Raw genomic sequence first — 22014 nt, 5'->3', positions numbered from 1 at the left:
ATTATTTTTAACCCCCCTCCCCCCCAATAACACACACACACAACTGTATCCAGCTATCTGATGCCACAATTGGCTTTGCATTAGAAATAAGGGGGAAAATTTGGTAGGATGGGAGAAATAGTGCAACGCATGCCTTTCCTCTTTCATTGCCCTTTCAAAATTCAGAGTGTAAGCTGCTTGGGGGCAGAGCCCTGTTTGTTTGTTAAAGCCTTCCTCAACCCGGTGCTTACCACAGGATTTGGACTATAATTCCCATGAGAGTTGAATCATAGAATTGTAGAGCTGGCAGGGACCCCAAGAGTCATCTAGTCCAACCCCCTACGAGGGAGGAATCTCAACTAAAGCATCCGAATCTAAACCGCTTTGATGCACACCCAGCCCCCCTTACAATCAAGTGGTATATAGAAATAGAACAGCCTTTACCAAAGGTGTCATGGGCTTTGAAGAAACCCGATCTCAGGACGCAAGGGAGAAACGTGCTAAGAGGAAGGCACGCTTGGCAAATCCACACCGTGATCAACTCCCGCCTGGAAACCAATGTCCCCACTGTGGAAGGACGTGTGGATCCAGAATTGGCCTCCACAGTCACTTACGGACCCAATGTTAAAATCGTTTTTATGGAAGACAATCTTACTCAGCTACGAGTGATCGCTGAAGAAGAAGAAAGACTTTATTGTCACTGTACCACTTGTTTACAGTGAGATTAAACGAGCCCCCCCCCCAATCTCTCAGTCCTTGTTACACTCTGGGTGCTGTCGTACGACCACCAACCCCAAACGCCAGCTGCAATGTTGCTGTCTTCCATTCAGCAGCCTCACGGCCCATGGGTAAAAACTGTTCTTTAAACTGTTGGTGCGGCTTATCATGCTTCTATATCTCCTGCCCAAGGGCAGGAGATGAAAAGGGTGCTGGGCCAGGGTGTGAGTCATCCCTGAGAATGTTCCTCTCTCTTCTGAGGCAACGGTCTTCCGCGATAACATCTAGCAGAATCCGGGGACAGCCCACGATATCGTGCGCTGTCTTCACCACCCTCCGTAGGGACTCTCTGTCCATGGCTGCAAACCAGCATACCACACTTTATGAAATAAATATAATGAATAAGTCTAGCTACATCTGGGCTAGACTTGCATCAAAAGGCTGGGCTAGACTTGCATCAATTCTGGGCTGCATCAATAGGAGTATAGCATCTAGATCAAGGGAAGTAATAGTACCACTGTATTCTGCTCTGGTCAGACCTCACCTGGAGTACTGTGTCCAGTTCTGGGCACCACAGTTCAAGAAGGATACTGACAAGCTGGAACGTGTCCAGAAGAGGGCAACCAAAATGGTCAAAGGCCTGGAAACGATGCCTTATGAGGAACGGCTTAGGGAGCTGGGTATGTTTAGCCTGGAGAAGAGAAGGTTAAGGGGTGATATGATAGCCATGTTCAAATATATAAAAGGATGTCATATAGAGGAGGGAGAAAGGTTGTTTTCTGCTGCTCCAGAGAAGCGGACACGGAGCAACGGATTCAAACTACAAGAAAGAAGATTCCACCTAAACATTAGGAAGAACTTCCTGACAGCAAGAGCTGTTCGACAGTGGAATTTGCTACCAAGGAGTGTGGTGGAGTCTCCTTCTTTGGAGGTCTTTAAGCAGAGGCTTGACAGCCATCTGTCAGGAATGCTTTGATGGTGTTTCCTGCTTGGCAGGGGGGTTGGACTAGATGGCCCTTGTGGTCTCTTCCAACTCTATGATTCTATGATTCATCTAGAGGGCAGAAGGCTAGGAAAAGGTGGATTTTGTTGTACTCTGGATGCACCACGTTCCACTGGTACGTAACAGCAACAACCACCTTGAACTGTGGAATTTCCTACAAGATTTTGGAGACAGTGACCTGGTTTTCTACCCCCACCCATTAGCAAGGGGAAGGAATCCTTCAGAAAGCGAGCTAAACCTCCAAAACAAAAAAACCAAACACAAACTGTAAGATAGTGGGTAAGAAGGATGAAGACACAGCTCTCAAAACAACCAGCTCTTTATTCTAGCTCTGAGTCCAGACTGAACAGTAGCTTAGCCAACTGGCTTATATAGTACTCAGTAACTTGCAACAGTAACAAAGTTCCCCTAGCTACCCAATCCGTGAACAGCACTCTCAATCCTTCATTTGCATGCTGTGGACCTGAGTGAGAACTGCAGCCACAGTGGGCAGGGTAAGAACTGCAGCCACGTTGGCCAGAAGGAGTACTGCAGTTAACTTAATACATAACACAAACCATTGGATGTTTTCGAGGGCACTTTGTTAAGTATTATTTAGTTATAGAATGCCCTGACTAAAAAAAAGCGGGGTGGGTGGGTTCCTGTTTTAATGTTTTAGGTATCATCTAGCTAGGGGTCATTATTCCCAATGCCACACAGCATGTGGCTACGAACAGCCAAGGAAGGATTGGCGCAAGAGATTGACAAAAGTGACTCCTAAAGGCAAACTCAAGGAGCCCCGGTTTCATCATCACCCCCCCACCAGGGACCATTCTCCCCATGTCCCCTGTGGGGTGTGTGTTTCCTAACAACTCTCACCACCCCTAAAAAGCAACAGCTCCCAGGATTCTTTGGGAGAAGCCGTGACTGTTTAAACTGGTACAATCCTGCTTTAAATGTGTAGTGCAGCCCACTTGAGCATTTAACACTAATAATCATGTGGCAGTTAGTGGCTGGTGTTGCACTGATAAAATCTGAGATACCGCTGGTGTTTCTAGTCACCTGACCAGAAGCAGCCAACCAGAGTTCTTTCAGCCACCAGCAGCAGGACCAATCGGTGGGGTCTCTCAAAACCCAGTCAGTCTACTTAATTAGCCAATCAGAACATTTTACCGCCACTCCTCAAATACTTAAGATTCCTATGGTATCACCCTCAAATTTTGCCTAACTACCCAATTAAGATTCCTCAGTACTACAGAAGCAGCCAGATATTTCAGTAGCCATTCATTGGTTCCCCACTATTTTCAGGAGTGAGGAGGCAGGAAAAGCACTCGGGTTTAATATTTTTACAAATGTGTACTTTTATTTTATTCTTGTTCTTACTGAAATTCAAATCACTTCCCCCCCTCCCAGAAATTAAGTCATTCTCCCTCCTCCCCCCTCCCCCCAAACTTAAGTACATACATAAAAATACCCTCCAATAGGCCCAACCCCAGACCCCAATATCCCTGCCACAGAAACCCTACGTCCCTTTTTCCAACTCTCCGAAGTTTGTTATTTCAAAGCTTTGGCAACCAGCTCATAAGCTAATTCGATCTCTTCGTCGTCTGGGCAGGTGCTGGCAAACTCCTCCCGGGCGTAAGCATTCTTGAGATAGCGGTGGATGCCAAGGAATGCCTCGGGGATGGTAAAGTCGCGGTACTTCTTGCACACCACCTGTTGAGACGGGGAGATCAAACATAATTTTGGCAACATCGCGTATGAATGAATCAGGCCCGCATGCGTTCTGAGATTCCACACAAGAAGGAATTTGGTAATAGGTGCAGAACTTGGAATTTAGTAAAAATCAAAGCATTCTGCCTGCTTGCGAAAGTCTGCCTGCTTGTGTGTTTCAAAACAGGACAGATAACATCTCACACAATACCCCTGTTCAAGTGTTATTGTTGCCGTGTTTATTAACACAGAAGGGACACAGCCAATGAGATTGGATGCACTCCACATTTGAAGCTGTATCATACCACTGTAAACAGTCATTTCTTCCCCCAAGGAATCCTGGGAGCTGCAGTTTGTTAAGGGTGCTGAGAGTCATTAAACAATCCCTGTTTAATGACTCTCAGCACCCTAAACAATCCCTCACAGAGCTACAGTTCCCAGAGCAGTTTTTAACCATCAATGCCTCTGGGAACTGTAGCTCTGCTAATGTAACAAGGGTCTCCTCCCAGCAACACTCAGCAACCATAGCAAACTGCTTTGAATATGTAGTGCAGTTGGGGCCTTTGTGGATGAAGTTAATTCCACCACCACCCCTCACTGTAGCTTGATTTCAAGAAAGACCAATGATTCAAATAGCCATGTTCAAATATATAAAAGGATGTCATATAGAGGAGGGAGAAAGGATGTTTTCTGCTGCTTCAGAGAAGCGGACACGGAGCAATGGATTCAAACTACAAGAAAGAAGATTCCACCAAAACATTAGAAAGAACTTCCTGACAGTAAGAGCTGTTCGGCAGTGGAATTTGCTACCAAGGAGTGTGGTGGAGTCTCCTTCTTTGGAGGTCTTTAAGCTCAAACCTCACCCAACAGCTTTCCACGCTTATATTTTGATAAGTTATTTAGATCTTTTAGTATCCATCTACCCAGGTACTTAACAGGAGAATCCTTCCCCAGAAATGCATATGTTTTTTGCCATTTTGTCCTTAGAAGAGTGATTTCAAATTAAAACCCAGCCCCATGCAAGATCTGGTCAGGTTAATTTTTATAAGCTGAGACTCAGGGAATATGAAGTCCCAATTCAACTTGCTCCGCTGGGGAAAGCCCTCTTAACTCCCAGATCACATCCAACCCTCCTGTGGCCTTACGGGAGTTGGGGGTGGAGTGGGGCTGCAGGAGGAGCAAAAGAAGAGGTTTTCACCTTGACAATGTGAAGCTTGGGCAGAAGATTGCAGTCGGCCAACGTGAGCTCATCCCCGTCGAGGAATTTGCGGCGGGACTGACCCTCGTCCTCCGCACTGTTCTCGTCCACCTCCTCCGGTAGTGGCGTTGTCAAATAAATATCCAGCACCTTCAACGCTTTCAGCAAACCTTTCTCGAGATCTAAGAAATAAGGAGAGGACGGGCAGGGGGAGGGGGGGAGAGGAATGAATGGAACCAATGTAAAGCCAAGGAGGGAAAACACCAGAAAGGGTTCAAGGAGCATCTAAATTGGAAAGGGAGCCATTAGGATTTGAGGCAAGAGGGAGTCAATGGCATCCAAGAAAAAGAGAAGGACAGAGGCAGTGAGATTAAGGAATTAAGGCACCACCTGCATTTTAGGCAATGTCATACTACTTTAAATGGTCGTGATCCCCCCCCAAGGAATTATGGGAGGTGTAATTTGTTAGGGGTGCCAAGAGTCACCCTATTCCCCTCACAGGGCTACAAATCCCAGAGTGGTTTAATGATTGATCCCTCTTTTCAAGGAACTTTGGGAATCATAGCACTGGAGGAGAAAAAGGGTCTTAGCACCTTTCTCTTCTTCTTCTTCCAAGAACCTTGAAAGGGAAAGGAGGGAAGTCGTTGAATGTATGGGTATAATGCAGGGTGGATTTGATTTAAATCAACTTGATTCAAATCACAATTTAAATCACTAGTCAGTAAGACTGGATTTAAATCATTTTTTTATAAAAAAAATTTACAGAAAGACATTCTTGCTGGTATAATCTTAGTACAGTGGTGCCTCGCTAGACGAAATTAATTCGTTCCACGGGTCTTTTCTTATAGCGAAAAATTCGTCTAGCGACTCCCATAGGAATGCATTGAATTTTTTTTGAATTTTTTTTTTGCCCATAGGAACGCATTAATTGAATTTCAATGCATTCCTATGGGAAACCGCGATTCGCTAGACGAATTTTTCGTAAAACACATTTGTCTAGCGAGGTAACCTCCGCTCGAAAAATCCTTTCATTAAGCGGAAATTTTGTTAAGCAGGGCATTCGTTAAGCGAGGCACCACTGTATTTACAACCAAATGAAGGTTTCATTTTTGGAATAATAAATTTTCAGAGTAAAATTATTGATTTGGTTATACTATTAGAAATACATAGCTGTACTTTATTGGAAGGAGAAAAATCATTTCCTTCATAACAATTTAAACAATTTATTTAACTGAAACAATAAGATTATAGCATATGTATCCATGTTTGTTAACTGATGTGGTTAAACAATAATAAAAAAAGAAGACTGAGTTTTAGCACACGTGAAAAACAAATCTTATTTCCTGATGAATAGCCTTTGGACTATAATGTAACTTAAATAGAAAACTATCTTTAGTTTTTTCCTCCAAAGGCATTTTATTTTAAAAATCTGATTTAATAAAAAAGAAATCGATTTAAAAATAATAATCCAATTTTATTTATTTATTCGTTCATTCATTCATTCATTTCATTGATTTTTATCCACCCTGGTATAATGAAAGATGTTACTGTGGAAATGTAAAACCTCGAAACTTTAATAAAAAAATTTAAAAATGGGGGGGGGCTCTCAGCACCCTTAAAAAGCTATAGCTCCCAGGATTCATACGCAATAACCTAGATCAGGCATCCCCAAACTCGGCCCTCCAGATGTTTTGGGACTACAACTCCCATCATCCCTAGCTAACAGGACCAGTGGTTAGGGATGATGGGAATTGTAGTCCCAAAACATCTGGAGGGCCGAGCTTGGGGATGCCTGACCTAGATGAATCCTACCCAATTAAAGCGCAGATGCAAGCAAGCAGCAACTGAAGTCCATGGAGGAAAGAAGCCAGTGAGAACGAAAGGATATCTCAGTTGGTTGACTGAGAGGCCTGGGAAAGAAGGGGCCAACAGAATTGAAAAAGACCAATATGAGAATCAAAACACTTGAGAAGAGGCCACCCAGTGAGGATTTGGGGGCCAAGATGCTCACTGGAGTTCTGCCCCGGATTTGAGTTCTTGATATAGGCAGAGAACTTGGCAAAGACGTCAAGGCCAGCTGTGTTAGATTCGGGGTTACGGGCAGCCAACTTGGGGTACCTGTGGGAGAGAAGGCAGATTTATCATCAACCATGAAGTGGCCTCGCTTAGTGTGTCACCCGCAACTCCTCCTAGAGAGCCAGCAACTCCCTTTCCCTAACCAGCTCCCCTACATCCACAAAAATTATTGAAAAGCATTGAAAGTACTCAATAAACGGAGGTTCTGCCCCCTGCCCCTCAGCAGAAGGCTGGACGATGGAGGTGGAAACGCTCCTTCAGGTATACAATATTATTCCTTGGTATGCCCATGACCAGCCCAATTGCCTCATATAATTCTTACTTGGGAGGGCAAAGGACCTCCTCAAGGAACTCTTCAATCTTGTTAGTGTCCGTATGAACCTCGGTCCCGTACATCAGGAACGGGAGCTGACCTCCGGGGCAGAGTTTCTGCACCGTCTCAGTCCTCCTACAAGGAAGAGAAGAGGAAGAGGAACATATTAAGAGTGCTTGAAACTGCGGGAAGGACCTGGAGCAAAGATACGCGATGCTGGCCGGACGGAGACATGCACGTGTGAGTCCGTAGCAAAAGGGAGGGCGCCCTAGGGTGCCCCGTGGCAATTTCTACCCACCTCTTGGTGTCCACCGTGGTGACATTGAAGGTCACGCCCTTGAGCCAAAGGACCATGAAGAGTCTCTGGGAGAAGGGGCAGTTCCCGATCTTGGCTCCATCGCTGCCAGCCTGAGAAAATAAAGCCAAAACATTGAGACCTAAGCTTCAGTCTAACTCTGCCGTTCTATAATTCAATGACTAGACCCGCCTTTAGCCTAATCCAGCTCATCTTATGTAAATAATAATCATTATTATTATTAATAATAATAATTATTAAATATACCCCGCCCATCTGGCTGGGTTTCCCCAGCCACTCTGCTGTCTAACTCCGCAGCCTTGGGATGCTACCTGAAACATAGCTTAAGTATAAGCCTACTTTTTCAGCACCAAAAATGTGCTGAAAAAGCCATCCTCGGCTTATATTTGAGTGAGGCGGGCGGCAGCAGAGAAAGGCACAGGACCTGGGGTTTGGAGAAGCGCTGCGCTGTGACTCTCCGAACCCCCGTCCTATGCCTGCTCTGCGCGAGGCGGTGGGGAGGGAGAAGCGGCGAGGAAGGGATCCTTCCTCGCCGCTTCTCCCCACCCCCACCCCGCCACCAACAGCTGGGAAAGGCATAGGGTGGTATTTATTTTTATTTTTGAAATTTACCAGTAGCTGCTGCATTTCCCACCCTCGGCTTATACTCAAGTCATTACGTGTTCCCAGTTTTTTGAGGTAAAATTAGGTGCCTCGCATTATATTCGGGTCGGCTTATACTCGAGTATATACGCAATTCCGGAAACGTAGCTAAAGTAATTTCCGCTGCAAGCCCGAGAGAGGGCAGTGTTTTACGAGAGTCAGAATCACTGTGCTTTTTACCAGCGACTTGGCCTTCAGGAAGCCACAAAAGCATGTCGGGAAGAGCTGAGACTGACTTGCAACTTGAAATTCCCAGGTGTCAAAAAATTGTTATTTATATATGCCACTACTGCAGCCGGTGTTTTGTTAGCCCAGAAACTGGAAAATGAGCGAGGTCCCAACCAAAGAAGGATGGCAAATTAAGCTGACAATGTGCAGCTTTCAGACTTAACATATAGAATAAGAGAACAAGAACAACAATATACGTTTAGAGAAGATTGGAAAACGTTTATTGAACGTATGGGAAATAACGGTGTACAGCTGAAAACGCCGGCAGCATTAAGATAAATCCAACAGTGTAAATAAGTTCTGATGGCTGTAATAATGGAAGGCCGAATGGTATAGTTTCTGTAAAATATTCAGGGATTTATGATATGTAAAATGAGCCATGGAAAGAGAAGAAGGGAAGTCATTGATATCTTAAGGATGTAAAAATGAGTACCATATAAGACGACTGGGCATATAAAGACGACCCCCAACTTTTCCAGTTAAAATATAGAGTTTGGGATATACTCGCCGTATAAGAAATACGTCCCGGTGTATAAGACGACCCCCGACTTTTGAGAAGATTTTCCTGGGTTAAAGAGTAGTCTTATACGCAGGAATATACAGGACTTTAAATTGCAAAACAAAAAATTTAATAAAAATGAGAGAGAGAGAGAGAGAGAGAGAGAGAGAGAGAGAGAGAGAGAGAGAGAGAGAGACTTGCAACCACTAGAGGGAGACAGTGGCATACGAAATGCCACAATACCTTCTACCAGGTAGTATATGCTCTTTGCACCCAAACCCTTTTAAAACAACAACACAATTAAAAAAAAATTCTTCAGATACCTGAAAGAAGTGTGCATGCACACGAAAGCTCATACCAATGACAAACTTAGTTGGTCTCTAAGGTGCTACTGGAAGGAATTTTGTTTGTTTGTTTGTTTCGACTACCTGTAACAACAACAACAGAGTTGCCCTGTTCCGAAGTGGCTGTAAATCACAGCGCTTGTGATTGGGCGGCATGCTTTCTGCAGGTTTCGGTCTCTCCCTGCAGGCTAGGAGCTCCTGCTGAACCTTGATCTCTGTTTAGCTTGCCACACAGGAGTCATTAACTAAGAAGGTTTATCAGCTGGGCTCTATACAACTTCCTGGGAGGGCTCAGAGCGCAGGCCTGCCTGCAGCAGGATTTCTCCTAGTCCAAAATTAGGAGACACATAGGGGGATCCGTGAGGCCAAACTGCACTGAAGGGGACGCCACGCTCAAGGGAGGCAGCCTTAACGGCGCTGTTTTTATTGTCTTTTACTCCGCGGTTGATGACGTACTGTATTTTTCGCTCCATAAGGCACACTTTTTTCCTCCCAAAAAAGCAAGGGGAAATGTCTGTGCGTCTTACGGAGCAAATGCATGGTCCCTGGAGCCAAATTGCCCAGGGGCGAAAAGCAGATCCTGCTTTAAAAGGGGGGGGGGAGAGGGAAAGAGGCAGTTGAAAGGAACCCGCTCAGCAGCTGATTGCAAGAGATCCGGGAGGGAAATAATAATAATATTTTTGTATTTATACCCCGCCCATTAAAATACACTAATTTCTTAAAATTAAAAGCTTCCCTGAGAAAAGAGAGCTAGCTCCTTTCCAGGTCCCGCTCCCTTGCCCAGGCCTCCATTGTTGAATGTTCTGCAGACGGAGGCTGCAGCGACATGTGACTGGCTGATTAGATTATCTGTCTGGAAACTATAGAAATGGCTCCCTTTCCTTTCCTAAAGAAAATGCAGAATTGTGAGTTGAACCCCATAAAAACAGGATTTTTTCCCCTTTGCAAGGTAAGCTCAGCAACTTTGAGCTGATCCTCAAAAATGGAGCTTTTCCCCTTTGCAAAAGAAGCTGTACAACTTTGAGCTGATGCTCAAAAAAATTGAGCTTTTCCCCTTTCCTCCTCTAAAAATTAGGTGCGTCTTTTGGTCAGGTGAGTCTTATGGAGTGAAAAATACTGTGCTTTAGATGCAATGTGCTCTTGCGTGCAACCCCAGCCAGAATGGCCAAGCTTGTGTCAAGCCAGCACCCCTGGGGACAGTGGGCTGCATAGACAACAGGGATCTCTTATCAACAGTTGCCAAGGGAAGGAAGATCTCTTCCTCTAGTAACCCATAGTCAGGGTGGAGATAAGATTAATCATCTTCCATGGAGGACTACGGCCACCAACCGTTGCCATTGGAACAAATGGGCTTCCCCAGACATCCTCCAGAAAGTTGAGTTGCTGCCAGCTAAACATGGTGCAGCCAGTTCCTACTTATTTTTGTTTGTTTAGTCGTTTAGTCGTGTCCGACTCTTCGTGACCCCATGGACCAGAGCACGCCAGGCACTCCTGTCTTCCACTGCCTCCCGCAGTTTGGTCAAACTCATGTTCGTAGCTTCGAGAACACTGTCCAACCATCTCGTCCTCTGTCGTCCCCTTCTCCTTGTGCCCTCAATCTTTCCCAACATCAGGGTCTTTTCCAAGGATTCTTCTCTTCTCATGAGGTGGCCAAAGTATTGGAGCCTCAGCTTCAGGATCTGTCCTTCCAGTGAGCACTCAGGGCTGATTTCCTTCAGAATGGATAGGTCGGATCTTCTTGCAGTCCATGGGACTCTCAAGAGTCTCCTCCAGCACCATAATTCAAAAGCATCAATTCTTCAATCAAATCAGTTCCTACTTCTAGTACTCAGCAATGGTTGCCCTCAGCCGCCGCCAGCCTGGCAGGCACAAGGGACAAGAAGTTGCTATAGAAATGCCCAAACACAAAGGCGTGCGGAACCAGCCATCAATCAAAATGGCCTCCGGACTTAAGAACGGCTCCACAATGTCGAGCGGTTGTTTGGTATTTTCGGCAATTCGCTATCCCCGTGCAAACCAAAAACAAACGAAAACCCACATCTAAAATTCTTTGAAAACCTGACTCAGGTTGCAGAAGACATTAGGCTGACATAACCGTCTCCATTTTTCAACTGTCACTGTGCAAGATATACTCAGGGTAGCAAAAATAATAAATAAAATAAAATAAAAGGCTGCTCCTGCACCTTTCATATTTGTACAGAAGAGGGAACTCCAGTGCAACCCTCCCATGCAAGCTGCACGGGGCTTCTGAGCAAGCATTAGTAAGTTTGCTTAAACTTAAATAATTAGATTTCTATCCTGTCCTTCTTCGCAAAGGAGCCCAAGGTGGCAAGCACATCTGTGATAAAACAAAACGATTTTAGAGAAAACAAAAACGTATTCAAAAACCCTAAAAGTATCTAAAAGGTTTTTTTTAAAAAAAAACTAAACCCAATTTTAAAGTGAGATTTAAAAAAACAACAACTATTAAATCAGCAACAGGGAACTTGTGGCCCTTTAGGTACTGTCAGGACTTCAACAGCCATCAGCCCCAGCTAGAATGGCCAGTGGCAACAGTGAGGGATGCTGAGAGTTATATAGTCTAGCAATATCAGTTTTTCCCATCCCTGTAATTAAAGGTGCAAGAGAGCCCTGTTTCCTTTTGCATCCAGCCACACTGCCAATTTCCCATGACTCAACAGACTGCAATTTCGACGGGCATCCCAGTTGCATGAGAAGTTCTGATGGCAAGAGGAATCTGGCAATCCAGGGAAGAAGAAGAAAAAACCTTTCTCCTCTTTTTTACTTTCAAAATTTCCAAACAGAAAATTAATAATTTTTAAAAGGCCGCAAGCGCTTTCCCCAGACTATTTTGCATGCCATATGTACCATACATTTCAAAGCATATGACTTACACCACCTTCCAAGAATCTTGGGAACTGTAGTTTATTGAGACTGCTGGGAAGCATAGCTCTGTGGTGGAGTAAACCAGCATTTCTCAACCGCTGTTCCACGGCACACTAGTGTGCCGCGAGACGCTGGCTGGTGTGCCGCGACGTGCGGCGATGAAAAGGGCAATTTGCATTGTCACATGCCTGGCGGCCGCCAATACACAACCTTACCCGCCGGAAAGCAATATTTCTCCTCCTCTTTCCCAAAGCTCAGTGCAAACGAGCCTGGTGGCCGCCAATAGGCAGCGCTGACCCGCCGGAAAGCAATATTTCTCCTCCTCTTTCCCAAAGCTCAATGCAAACGAGCCTGGCGGCCGCCAATATACAGCACTGACCCGCCGGAAAGCAATATTTGGCAAGTGTTTCTTACAGTCATAATTATAATATAGGGCGGCACGGAGTTAAATTTTTTAACTTTTTTAATGGTGGTGTGCCTCGTGATTTTTTTCACGGAACAAGTGTGCCGTGGCCCAAAAAAGGTTGAGAAACACTGGAGTAAATTACAGTTCCCAGGATTCTTTGCAGGGAAGCCATGACTGTGCAAAGTTCTAGAAATATATGCAACCAGGAGCCCCACCAACATTTCCCACCCTAAATAATCCCCAGTGCCTTTTCCTAACCACTTTCTGCCATCGTGATTAATTGTTCTTATGGCAACCCTGCCCTTTCCTTTCTTCCAGGGACTAGCATGTTTTAAGTTTTTTTAAAAAAACAAAAAAACATGACTCTCCGGTTGCTAAATCGGGCACAGAAACAAAACCGCAAACCCTTACATGGGAAAAAGAGAGAGAGGTGCCCTTCCCTGGAAAAAGATCAAGCAAGAATGAGCCATAAAAATGATAAGTCAACTAGCTTCTGGAGAAAATGTGTGCATGAGGATGGGAGGGTGGAGATAAAGTCACATGATTTCCCGGTGCCTAGTCGTCAGAGACAAGGGGGGATTTCTCAAGCTGACATCATTCTGAGACTTAGAAGTATTTAAAAACAAATACCAAGGAGATGTTCATTTCAGCCTTTGAACAGCAGTCAGGAAATTCCACTATGGGCTGTCAGAAATTACTCAGCCACCCAACACCCCCTTATCTCCACCTAATACATTTCACTCTTCATCCATTCCCAAGGAACCCAGGAGCGCTGGCCACAGACATTCAACCCCACTCTAAATAATTACGCCAGGAGGGGAGAACCTCACCTTCACTGGTCCTGCTGAAACGCGCCCTTGAACTCTGATAAGGAATCCTGCTTGTCTGAATGGAAGGCATAGAGGGAGGGGTGTGTGAGTGCATGTAGAAACCAGCCTACCCTACGGAGGACAATTGCCCTCCTCACTTTTGCTCTGCTACATGGCCCTCAAAAGGCTGCCTGGGAGGGAATGCGGCCCTCAAGGGGGAGAAGGTTGCCCACCCTGAATTAGGTCCTACTCCACTTGGGACGCGGGTGGCGCTGTGGTCTAAACCACTGAGCTTTGGGCTTGCCGATCGGAAGGCCGGTGGTTCGAATCCCCGCGATGGGGTGAGCTCCCGTTGCTCTGTCCCAGCTCCTGCCAACCTAGCAGTTCGAAAGCACATCAAAGTGCAAGTAGATAAATAGGTACCACTTCAGCAGGAAGGCAAACGGCGTTTCCATGTGCTGCTCTAGTTTTGCCAGAAGCGGCTTAGTCATGCTGGCCACATGACCCGGAAAAACTGTCTGCAGACAAACACTGGCTCGCTCGGCCGGTAAAGCGAGATGAGCGCTGCAACCCCAGAGTCATTTGTGACTCGACTTAACTGTCAGGGGTCCTTTACTCGGGCCTCGGTCCAGTATACCTGAAGGAGCGTCTCCACCCCCATCGTTCTGCCCGGACACTGAGGTCCAGTACTGAGGGCCTTCTGGCGGTTCCCTCATTGTGAGAAGCCAAGTTGCAGGGAACCAGGCAGAGGGCCTTCTCGGTGGTGGCGCCCACCCTGTGGAACGCCCTCCCATCAGATGTCAAAAAGGAAAACAGCTACCAGATTTTTAGAAGACATCTGAAGGCAGCCCTGTTTAGGGAGGCTTTTAATGTTTAATAGATTATTTTATTTCATTTTTCTGTTGGAAGTCGCCCAGAGTGGCTGGGGAAACCCAGCCAGATGGGCGGGGTATAAATAATATATTATTATTATTATTATTATTATTATTATTATTATTATTATTATTATTATTATTATTTACCACTCCTCTTAGGAGAATCCAGGAATCCCAACCCTTAATTTTACTTGCCAAATGCTACTCCCCAAGCCAGCACTTGGTGTAGCTGAGGAAAGGTTGACAACCATGCTAAGGACGGGACTCCTACCCTCAAAGTGGGATACCCGGCCACTCTCTCTATTCTAATCCCCTAAAAATGGCAATTGGGGACACTTCTTCATCGCCACGGCTTATTCCCTTTCACAAATTCCTTCCAACCTTCGGATCCACTTGATCCCTCAAGCTCCTTTCCCGCAAAGGCAGCCCAGACCGGCAAACGCCCACCAATGAGACTACGTAATCTGAAAAGGCATCTCCTTCAAGGTGGAACCCTCTTCAGGTCCAAGGGCCACCGGGCAACTTTCGGGAGGCCACATCAGCAGCAGTGGGCGGGGCCAAGAGTAAAAGTGGGTGGAGCACCAGATATGAATTTTTCCTTGCTCATAGGTTTAAACAAATTCCTTCCTCCATTCAGGCAAGGGAGAAGCATGAACAGAATTCAAGGGCCCATTCCAGCCAGCGATGACACCAGCATTTCTGGAGAAATGACATTTTGCAGATGCTAAATATAGGCAGAGGGGGAAGCAAAAGTGGGGATCCCTATTTCCGTCTCTCTCTCTCTCTTTTCCACTAGAGCACACAGACAGAAAAGGCATTGTAAGGAGACTTTGTTCCCAAGCTCCACCCCTTTGCTCTCCTCTTTAAGCCAAGCCTCCTGGCACCTTTCCCGTCTCTAAGCCAATATTTATGTATTTGCATCTCGCACCATGACGAGAGCTTAAAGCACACGCACAACAACTTCTGCCTGGAAAGGGGGTAAAAATGAAAAACTGGAAATGACACTTTCCAGTTTGCCGCCTCCCCTCCTGACCAGTGTTAGAAACTCTGCCCCCAAAGCCTTGTTTCTCAAAGGGTGGACTGGCTGGGATTGATTCTCAGTCAAACACCTGATAAGCTTGCTCACAACTTTCTGACATTTGCGGCCGGATCAAGCAAAATTTATTAATTGTAGTTGTTTGGGGAGGTGGCGTTTTTATTTGCTAAATTGCTTCAAGGGACCCAGGTGGCGCTGTGGGCTAAACCACTGAGCCTAGGGCTTGCTGATCAGAAGGTCGGCGGTTCGAATCCCTGTGACGGGGTGAGCTCCCGTTGCTCGGTCCCAGCTCCTGCCAACCTAGCAGTTCGAAGGCACGTCAAAATGCAAGTAGATAAATAGGAACCGCTACAGCGGGAAGGTAAACGGCGTTTCCATGTGCTGCTCTGGTTTGCCAGAAGCGGCTTTCTCATGCTGGCCACATGACCTGGAAGCTATACGCCGGCTCCCTCGGCCAATAGTGCGAGATGAGCGCGCAACCCCAGAGTCGGTCACGACTGGACCTAATGGTCAGGGGTCCCTTTACCTTTATTCTATGAAATTTAATGGAATTCAATTAAATCGACCAATAAATAAATAAATAAATAAATAAATATACTGTCTTTCTGAAACACCCCTCCCCCCCAAAAAAATGGACTAACATAGCTAGATTTTATAATTTTTTATTGGTAGATGGCATGGTCAACTGTAAAAAGAAGATGGGGCCTTCTCGGTAGTGGTGCCCGCCTTGTGGAATGCCCTCCCATCAGATGTCAAGGAAATAAAACAACTACTGTACTTGACTTTCAGAAGACATAGGAAGGCAGCCCTGTTTAGGGTAGTTTTTAATGTTTGATGTTTTACTTTGCTTTTAATTCTGTTGGGAGTTGTCCAGAGTGGCTGGGGAAACCCAGCCAGATGGGTAGGGTATAAATTTATCATCATCATTATCATCATCTTGTATCTTTAATAGGAGCGGGGATTTCAGCAGGTACAGCCTTTCCTTGCAGCTAGTAAAGGGGCAGGATCCCTCTCCCCTTTTGCATCTGACCAACCTAAAAGTAGACTCTCCTTCTTCCCTCCCCACCCCCAACTCAAAGAACCCAGGACTCCAGATTCCAAGTCCTCTTTCTTGGCTCAGATTAGTTCAGAGTACACTCACGCTAACAGAACCAAGAATAATTTGCTGGGCTTGATAACACTCTACCTCTGCCACAGCCTTTGGCCTAATCCAGGAAAGATACAGAAGCAAATTGAGTGACAACAGACTCCGGCACATGCGTACAGTCTGCGAGAGCGTTCCTGCCCACACATTCACACACACCCAGCAGCCGGTGCTCAGATCAAATGCAACTCGGACAATAAAAACAAGGAGAGGGAGGGATGAAAAGCTGGCAGCAAGCTACCCTGTGAAGCAATGATTCCAGGGAACAGGGAGGGAGGCAATGTGGAGTTTCTGTTAGGTGCCACAAATATGCAGAATGCACCTGCTGAATCAGGGAGATCCAGATTCTGCACTAGGGTTAATTAATGCAAATTGTGCAACATTCCAGAAGCTGTGTGCACACCTAAGAAGGATGTGGCAAGCTGAAGTGAGCGTCGCTGCAGAGCCCTGAAAGCAATGCTCCCATCATCCCTGACCACTGGTCCTGTTAGCTAGGGACATAGCTGCCAAGTCTCCCGTATTCCCCGGGAAATCCCCGTTTTTCCAGCTGTTCCTAGCTAAAAAACGGAATTTTTTGTTTTTCCCGGTTTATTCTGGCGCGGTGGCCATTTTGGAACTGGGCGGAGCATGCTCAGAAGCGACTTTTGATGCTGCTCTGCCCAGTTTCAAAATGGCTGCAGTGCAACCTCTGGCGCGGTGGCCATTTTGGAACTGGGCAAAGCAGCACCAAAAGTCACTTCTGAGCATGCTCCGCCCAGTTGAAAAATAGCGGCAGCGCTACTTCCGGTCTGCTACTTCCGCCCGGTCCCTTATTTCTCCGACAGCAACTTGGCAGGTATGGCTAGGGATGATGGGAGTTGCAGTCCCAAAACATCTGGAGGGCCGAGTTTGCCTATGCCGGGTATACACAGAGGAGGATCCGCAGAATGTTGATCATCCGCGATCAAGGCTTCCGCCCAGAGCTGCCAGTTTCACTTGCTGCCAAGATGCCTTCCACAGCTTTCCATGCAGCCAGAAATCCTGCGAGGAGCTCACATCTGTGCGAGAGACCCCGGAAAAGCAGCGCTGGCTCCAGGATTTGTGGCATTTATTGACCTTTCAGCAGGCAAATCAGAGAGCTTCAGCTGCTGCTCCCATCCCCCCTCTTTCCTTGCCTGCCATAATAAGAGCCCTGACTGCAGGTGCAGGTAAATTTGCTGCAAGCAAAGAGGCCAAATGCAAAAAGAAAAGGGGGAAAAAGAAGAAGGTGCTTCTGTGCATTTAATAGTTCTGTAGGAGAGGGAATCTCAGCAGTGGCTTGCAGGGGAGGCCTGGTTAATCAGGGCCAATGGGGCACTGCCCCACACACCCACCTCAGCCTGCCCACAACCTGGCTGTCATCTTACAACCAGTACGGGAGTGGCGCTATCTTGTCACCTCCCTCCTCCAGGGTTTCACTGCTGCCCCTGCAGAGCTCATCTTATGCGAGGGAATTCCATGGTTTCTGCCTGTGCCCTGTGCAGCGTTTCCTCCTTTCGCCTGTAACAACACCCGCCCTTTAAATAGCACTCTAGGTGTATTACCTTGCTGTAATAACACCTAGTAACGCAGGTCAATATTATTACCCCCTGCGTGGAAGACAAGGGTGGGGACCTGCGAGCAATCGAAAGTAAGCTTGCTTACTTGACAATGTAAATTGTATTTTAACCTGTATTTTAACCAATTGCTTTTCTTTCTTTGTGTCTTATTGTAATTTTACGGGTGTCCGCCGCCCTGAGCCCAGTTTCAACTGGGGAGGGCGTGGGTATAAAGAAAAATTTATTGTTGTTTTTTATTTATTTCACCTGAGAAGTCCCTGGCTTCAGTCCTTTCTCCTCCCCACCCCATATATATTCTATTAAATGTTCTATTCTACATTTTAGAGTACTGTATATTCCTGCGTATAAGACTACTTTTTAAACCCAGGAAAATCTTCTCAAAAGTCGGGGTCGTCTTATACGCTGGGTCGTATTTCTTATACAGCGAGTATATCCCAAACTCTATATTTTAACTGGAAAAGTTGGGGGTCGTCTTATACGCCCAGTTGTCTTATACGCCGGAATATACAGTATTCATTTAAACAACCTTAAAGTATCAGTGACTTCCCTTCTTCTCTTTCTGTGGTTCATTTTGCATAACAAAAATCCCTGCATACTTTACATCAGTGGTTCCCAACAGGTGGTCCGGGGACCCCCAGGGGTCCGCGAGCTATGCCAGAGGGGTCCTCAAGATCCTTTTAGAATAAAAAATATATTAAATATATTTCGTATGATAACAGATTTTTTGTTTTGGCCGCTTCCTGCATGAGCAGAGTCTAGCGCAAAACTAGAATTAGATAGAGGCAATAGTTCTGCTGTGTGCCGCAAGGACTACAAGAAACTTGGAGACAAGGCAATGAAAAAGATCCTTCCATTTGCAACCACATATCAGTGTGAGCAAGCATTTTCTTCCATGTGTTTCATGAAAAACAAATATAGGAATCGGCTCGACATGCGGTCGGATTTCAGAGTGAAAGTTTCAAGTTTGGAACCTAATATTTCAGAAATAATGGACTCAAAGGACAGATTTAACTCATCTCATTAAGAACTGAAAATTAAAACTAACTGTATACTGATGGAGTACTCTGTTGTAACTGTAAAAAACGTATAAATATAAAATATAAAAAGACTCTTAATTTGGCTCTCACTTTTTAATTTTAGGATTAGGAATTAATGGGGGTCCTTGTCACAATAGCGGCTCGATGAGGGGTCCTCAAGAAAATTTTGTTGGGAACCCCTGCTTTACATAAATTAGACCAGGGGTCCCCAAACTACGGCCCCCAATTGGCCTCCCAATCCGGCCCGCGACGACCCCCGCTGCCGCCGCCCGCTCTTACAGCGCGCGGCGCGGCGGCGATCTTCAAAATCGGCAAAAAATCGCCGAAAATCCTTTGAGCGCATGCGTATGGGCCTCTCCCGACCCAGAAGAGGTCATTTCCAATGCACTTCTGGGTCGGGGGAGGCCCATACGCATGCGCACAAGTGATTTTCGGAGATTTTTTCCGACTGTGTGCGTGTGCGCATGCGCACGGGCGCGCACTCCCCCGCCCTCCGGCCCGCTGTGCGCGCACTCCCCTGCCCTCCGGCCCACCGCGCGGTCGGCGCGGCGGGCACCGGCCCGAAGCCCGGTAAGTCTGGGGACCCCTGAATTAAACCATTCAGAATTCCATTATTACATCCAGCAAAACTTATTTATACTGTTGAATTTATCTTAATGCTGCCAGCGTTTTCAAGTGTACACAATTTCCCCCCATATACTCAATAAACATTTTCCAAACTTCTCTAAACGTATGTTCTTCCTGTTCTCTTATGCTATGTGTTAGGTCCGCAAGCTGTGCATATTCCGTCAGTTTTAAGTTGCCATTCTTCTTTAGCTGGGACCTCGCTCATTTTCCTTTTGGGGGCTAACAAAACACGGGCCTCGGTAATGGCATATATAAATAACTTTTTCTGACACCTGCGAATTTCCATCTGAATTATCCCCAAGAAAAAGGACTCGGTTGTTGTTTTCTTTTTTGGAAAAGTACTTTAAAACATTTTCCCCCAATTCATTGCAAATCATTTCCCAATACTCTGCAGCTTGAGTCCTTTAAGAAGAGCTCACCTAGAATTAGATCAGGCACACCTATAGCCCAGCATCCTAGTCTCACAGCGATGAACCCGATACCAGTGGCTGGTATTCAGAAGCAATACCGCTTCTGACTGTTGTGGCAGAGCCTAGCTACCATGGGTAGTAGCCACCGATGGCTTGATCCTCGATTAATATGTCTAGTCCTCTTTTAAAGCCACTGTGCTACATCCTTATCCCACAGGTTCCGGAGCACAGGGCTGCAGGACCCTGGCCTCTCCAGTTAAAAGGGTGATAGGGAAAGACCTCTCCCCAGGACCCGGAAGCGTGTCTACCTGCCAGAGTTGACAAGACTGGCCTAGATAGCAAATAGTTTGACCTATAATAATAATAATAATAATAATAATAATAATAATAATAATATTTATACATACATACATACATACATACATACATACCCCACCGATCTGGCTGGGTTTCCCCAGCCACTCTGGGCAGCTCCCAACAGAATATTAAAAACATGATAAAACATTAAAAACTTCCCTAAACAGGGCTGCCTTCAGGTGTCTTCTACAAGTCAGATAGTTGCTTATTTTTTTGACATCTGATGGGAGGGTGCCACCACCGAGAAGGCCCTCTGCCTGGTTCCCTATAACCTTGCTTCTCGCAAGTGAGGGAACCACCAGAAGGCCCTTGGAGCTGGACCTCAGTGTCCAGGCTGAACGATGGTGGTAGAGATGCTCCTTCAGAGGTTGTATGGCTATCTGTCATGGATGCTTTAGCTGAGATTCCTGCATTGCAGGGGGTTGGACTAGGTGACCATCGGGTCCCCTTCCAACTTCACAGTTCTATGATCCCCCCCCCCCTACAAATTAAGTTGCCAGAGCCAATGACCAATGCTAGTCCTACTTAAGAGTAGACCCTGCAGTTAACGGACATGGCTAACTTAGACCCATTTGTTTCAATCAATGGGCCTACTCAAGAGTAGGAGCTTAGTTGGGCACAACCCATGATCACATGCATCTGTCGCATGGTCACATGTCTGCAGAAGTACGGTACTAAAACAAAAAAATGAAAAGGTCAGATTGCAGCTAAAAGAGAAGAAGTCAAACACTGGTCATCTGAAACCAGGACCGTTGACAGTTCATCCCCGTAACTTCTTGGCTTCTGTGTGATTAACGGATCAAGTTAAGTAATTTTAGCCGTTTATTGCAAAACGGCTCTATTGAGACTGCTTCTCTGAAGTCTGAAACGGATTCAAAGAAATCCGCTTCAGACAGGCTTCAGGAGCATATTTGCAAGGTCTGATCCAGCAGGAATCTTCTAATCGTTTTCCGTGCTGGGAAAGACTTCCTCCTTTAAGGAGAGAAACAGGCCAATGTCCATTTTATAGGTAGGGAATCCTGCGTGCATTTCAGTTTTCCGCCTTTGAACAAGAGCCCCTGCAGAATGCACTCAGTTTATCACCTTCCAGCGAGTCAGACCACTTGGATCACCCAGCTCAGTTTTGCCTGCACTGGCTGGCAGCTGCTCTCCAGGGTTGCTGCAGACCTGGGACCTTCTGCCCTGCAAAGCGCTGAGCCGCCGCAGCCCTTATTGACTCTGCTCGCTACTTGCTGGAGACTGCCAAAAAGCCTTGAGACTCTGCTGCTTTTCTTCTCCCCAAACCCTCCTCGCCTTCGCCGGCTGCTCTCTCCCCTGAATTCAGTGATGGGGAAAGCAGCTGAGAAAACAGCCCTTCCTCCAGCCCTTCCTGCCAAAGACGACAGGCAGCCAGGAGGCGTCCTTGAAACAGGAATCCAAGACGACAGGGGAAGATGTGGCTGAGAGGGAGAGACCAGAAGTCCCCCAGTACAGCTCCACCCCAGGCCTGCACAACTTATTTGACCTGTTTATAACAATGTGCTGACTGCCTTTCTAAATACTCCTGCCAGCCTTGGATCCAACCTTGGAGTGAGTTGTGGAAGCAGCACTGTTGCCAGTGCCACACGATACTCATCCCACATTCGTAAGAACTTGATCTTTCGGTGTGTGGTCACACCCATACATTGGAACTCCCTGCCTATAGGCATCAGGCAGGCGTCTTCAATATTCTCTTTCCAGCGCCTGCTAAAAAGTTTTTGGTTTACCAAGCCTATCCAAGTATGTAGAATGCTGGCATGTGTCTTAATCTGGTTGACTTTTATTTATTTATTTATTTTAAAAAAGGTTTTAAATACAGTGGTGC

The 22014-nt window shown here is 46.2% G+C and overlaps 1 protein-coding gene across 1 annotated transcript in view; it reads right to left on the bottom strand.

Moving 5' to 3' along the window:
* Window positions 1-3014: 3014 nt before the first annotated feature.
* The window catches only part of CLIC1 (CLIC family member 1), a 36366-nt gene continuing 17366 nt past the window's right edge, over window positions 3015-22014 (bottom strand). Inside the window, exons 2-6 of the mRNA XM_035107032.3 lie at window positions 7277-7386; window positions 6988-7113; window positions 6601-6707; window positions 4590-4771; window positions 3015-3394 (exon numbers count right to left, since the gene is read on the bottom strand). Of these exons, the coding sequence (XP_034962923.1) occupies window positions 3233-3394; window positions 4590-4771; window positions 6601-6707; window positions 6988-7113; window positions 7277-7386 (687 nt within the window). The 3' untranslated portion in view covers window positions 3015-3232. The remainder of the gene's footprint in view (window positions 3395-4589; window positions 4772-6600; window positions 6708-6987; window positions 7114-7276; window positions 7387-22014) is intronic.

This window comes from Zootoca vivipara, chromosome 2, assembly GCF_965207765.1.
Source record: "Zootoca vivipara chromosome 2, rZooViv2.hap1.1, whole genome shotgun sequence".
NCBI lineage: Eukaryota > Metazoa > Chordata > Lepidosauria > Squamata > Lacertidae > Zootoca > Zootoca vivipara.
The sequence above is the reverse complement of the archived record's forward strand: the minus strand, read 5'-3'. Positions and strand labels throughout refer to the sequence as shown.